The sequence below is a fragment of the Arachis ipaensis genome, chromosome B09 (genome assembly GCF_000816755.2).
Source record: "Arachis ipaensis cultivar K30076 chromosome B09, Araip1.1, whole genome shotgun sequence".
Lineage (NCBI taxonomy): Eukaryota > Viridiplantae > Streptophyta > Magnoliopsida > Fabales > Fabaceae > Arachis > Arachis ipaensis.
Window position 1 is genome coordinate 4,583,946 of NC_029793.2, and position 2,423 is coordinate 4,586,368.

At 35.1% G+C, this 2,423-nt stretch overlaps 1 protein-coding gene across 1 annotated transcript in view; it reads right to left on the reverse strand.

Moving 5' to 3' along the window:
- The window catches only part of LOC107617362 (mediator of RNA polymerase II transcription subunit 15a), a gene marked incomplete at its 5' end in the record, with an annotated part of 4,422 nt that extends 4,032 nt beyond the window's left edge, over positions 1-390 (reverse strand). The window contains 1 exon segment of the mRNA XM_016319110.2: positions 320-390. Coding sequence (XP_016174596.1) covers positions 320-390 — 71 coding nt within the window.

A 2,423-nucleotide genomic window follows, 5' to 3' on the forward strand; every position in this document is an offset into this window, starting at 1 on the left:
CAAAACACTATCAGATTAAACATTATGATGAATCTGCCTTGATAGCTGATGCTAGTAAGTGAGGATGAGTAAGGTACTAATAAAAGAGATTCACGGAAGAGGATATTCCTGCTCAGGGTAGAAACCAACAGTTTTCATTAATATAGTCCACACTATTTCAGAAATAATATGAAGAAAAGTTTCACTGTTGCACTAACAGAGAGATCTTAATAAAAACCCTCAAAATAAGTGCCATCAACTTCCATTATTTAACTTAGCGTTCATTTGACTAATTTCTGTTGTTCAATCCAAGAAAAGCAATGAGGAAGTTGCCTATTACCTTCTGATACACTTCTTCTTGCCAATCACCAGCACTTGGCTGTCCAGTTTGTGCAGTTGAATCAACAGAAGCTACAACAGATTGTGACATACAAACATAAGCAGCATATAACAAATGTAGACATTTGAATTTAGAGAGAGAGAATAAAATATACGCACTAGACAATTACACAGTATGCTACTATGCTCATGTTCTTTAACCACACTTTCTTTTTCTTTTTCTTTTCTAATGGACCAAAAATAGGAAGTAAATTTTGTCAACGTATTTAACAAATGTGTTCTTTTGACATGCAACAGTTAAAAAGATATAAATCACATCTGTGGTACAGGCACAACATTAAAACTGAATCTTACATTTTATTAACAATTCTTTGGCGGGACTCAGGCTGCAGCTGACTTCTCCAATCATTATTATCCATAATAGGTTCAGCGCCTTGATTAGGTCTCCAATTATTGGTATCCATCAAATCGACATTAACTGGAACACCAAAAAAGAACATTCTTATCAAATCAGCCTCCGAAAAGAACACATAAAGGGAATATTTGTATTTACAAGGCATTAAAAAGATCATCAATAGCAATTGTTGATATACCACGTAGTCCTACACTGGACATCCTCAAAATCTCTTTAAATAAGCTTTGATTGTAATAAGATAGAATGCAACCAAATGAGCATAATCATCTGAATTGTGACCCACCACACAACAAGCTACTATCTTGATTCCCCTCGACAATAATGTAAACTTGATGTAAATGGACAACAGAGTATTAAGGATGACTCAGTTTATACAGGCTTTGTAAAGATACTTCAAGCAATATTAACAGCTGCTTATCTTTAATAAACAAAAGATGTCAAAGACACGTCAACCCACCAATAACTTCAGAATAATCCAAACATGGAAATCAAATCAAAAGCATTATTCGAGAAATGATTATCATAAATTAACATTAAATGTTCAACAGACATGCTATATAAAATCAATTAAGGATTTCCAAAAGAATAAACTTAAGATTCCATAAATTGCAGTCAATGCAGTAGGTAAAAACCAAATCTGTTTTTTTTTTCCCAGTTAACACGGCATTCAAAGGTTGTATGGGACTAGGAATGATAATTTACTAACTTGAGTCTACTACCGATAAATACGAAGCAAAGCAAGGTAACTGAATTCACAGACCCAAGGATGCCTCAAGCCTGACAAGCCAGGATCATTCAAGCCAATGTCCCAAGCCAGGGAAGTTAGGGAAAAAAAGACCATGATATCCATTATCCAACCTAAATTATTCTGAGCCACAAGTTATCATGGTAGGATTATAAAAGGCATGCACTGAAAATATGCCCAACATCTTGACCCATTTAAAAACACACCCATTTAACTCTCCACTGGAGCGACTATGAAGGGGCATAAGTCGGAACAAAAACAGCATAAGACCTAAGCAACAACCTCAACCCAAAACGTTCATCTATACCAAAAAACCAGCAATATACTAGTTACTAATTCTTTCTTGATTGTAAATGCTTTTGCATACACTCCACTTGACAGTGCTTGGTGAGTGGTGCACAATCTTTACAGACAACCTCAGAAACAGGCAACCAAACAACTTTATACCCAAGACACAAAAAAAAGTAATAATCCTCTTACAAAGAGAGGAATGATAATTGATGTCTCTCCATGTAGCAAAAATGTTGCACAGCATATAACTTTTTTCTTATGCTAAAAGAATTCCATTTATTTTTCCCCCTACCTTTTCATTCCAATAGATTCTCTTCTTAACCATGTTATGTTGATTTTCCAGTAAGAGAGGGTAAAATTCCCACTGCCGGAGGCATACTTTATGCTCCTTTCCATAAGCTTGTCGAGTTATTAACAATTCTGCGGCATCTCCGGCGCGAATACAGATAAGTTTGAAGGGGTAATCACTAAGCAATTCCCATATTCCAGTTCTGAGTTGTTTTATTTTGGCCAACAATAAGGTAAAGATTTTCTGCCCTAACATGTATCCCTCTACAACTTACTACCATAATTTTCAATCACACAAGATTTTTAAGCTAAATCAAACACAGCTTAAACTATCAAATTCGTTAAACGGATGATATTTCCCCCAAT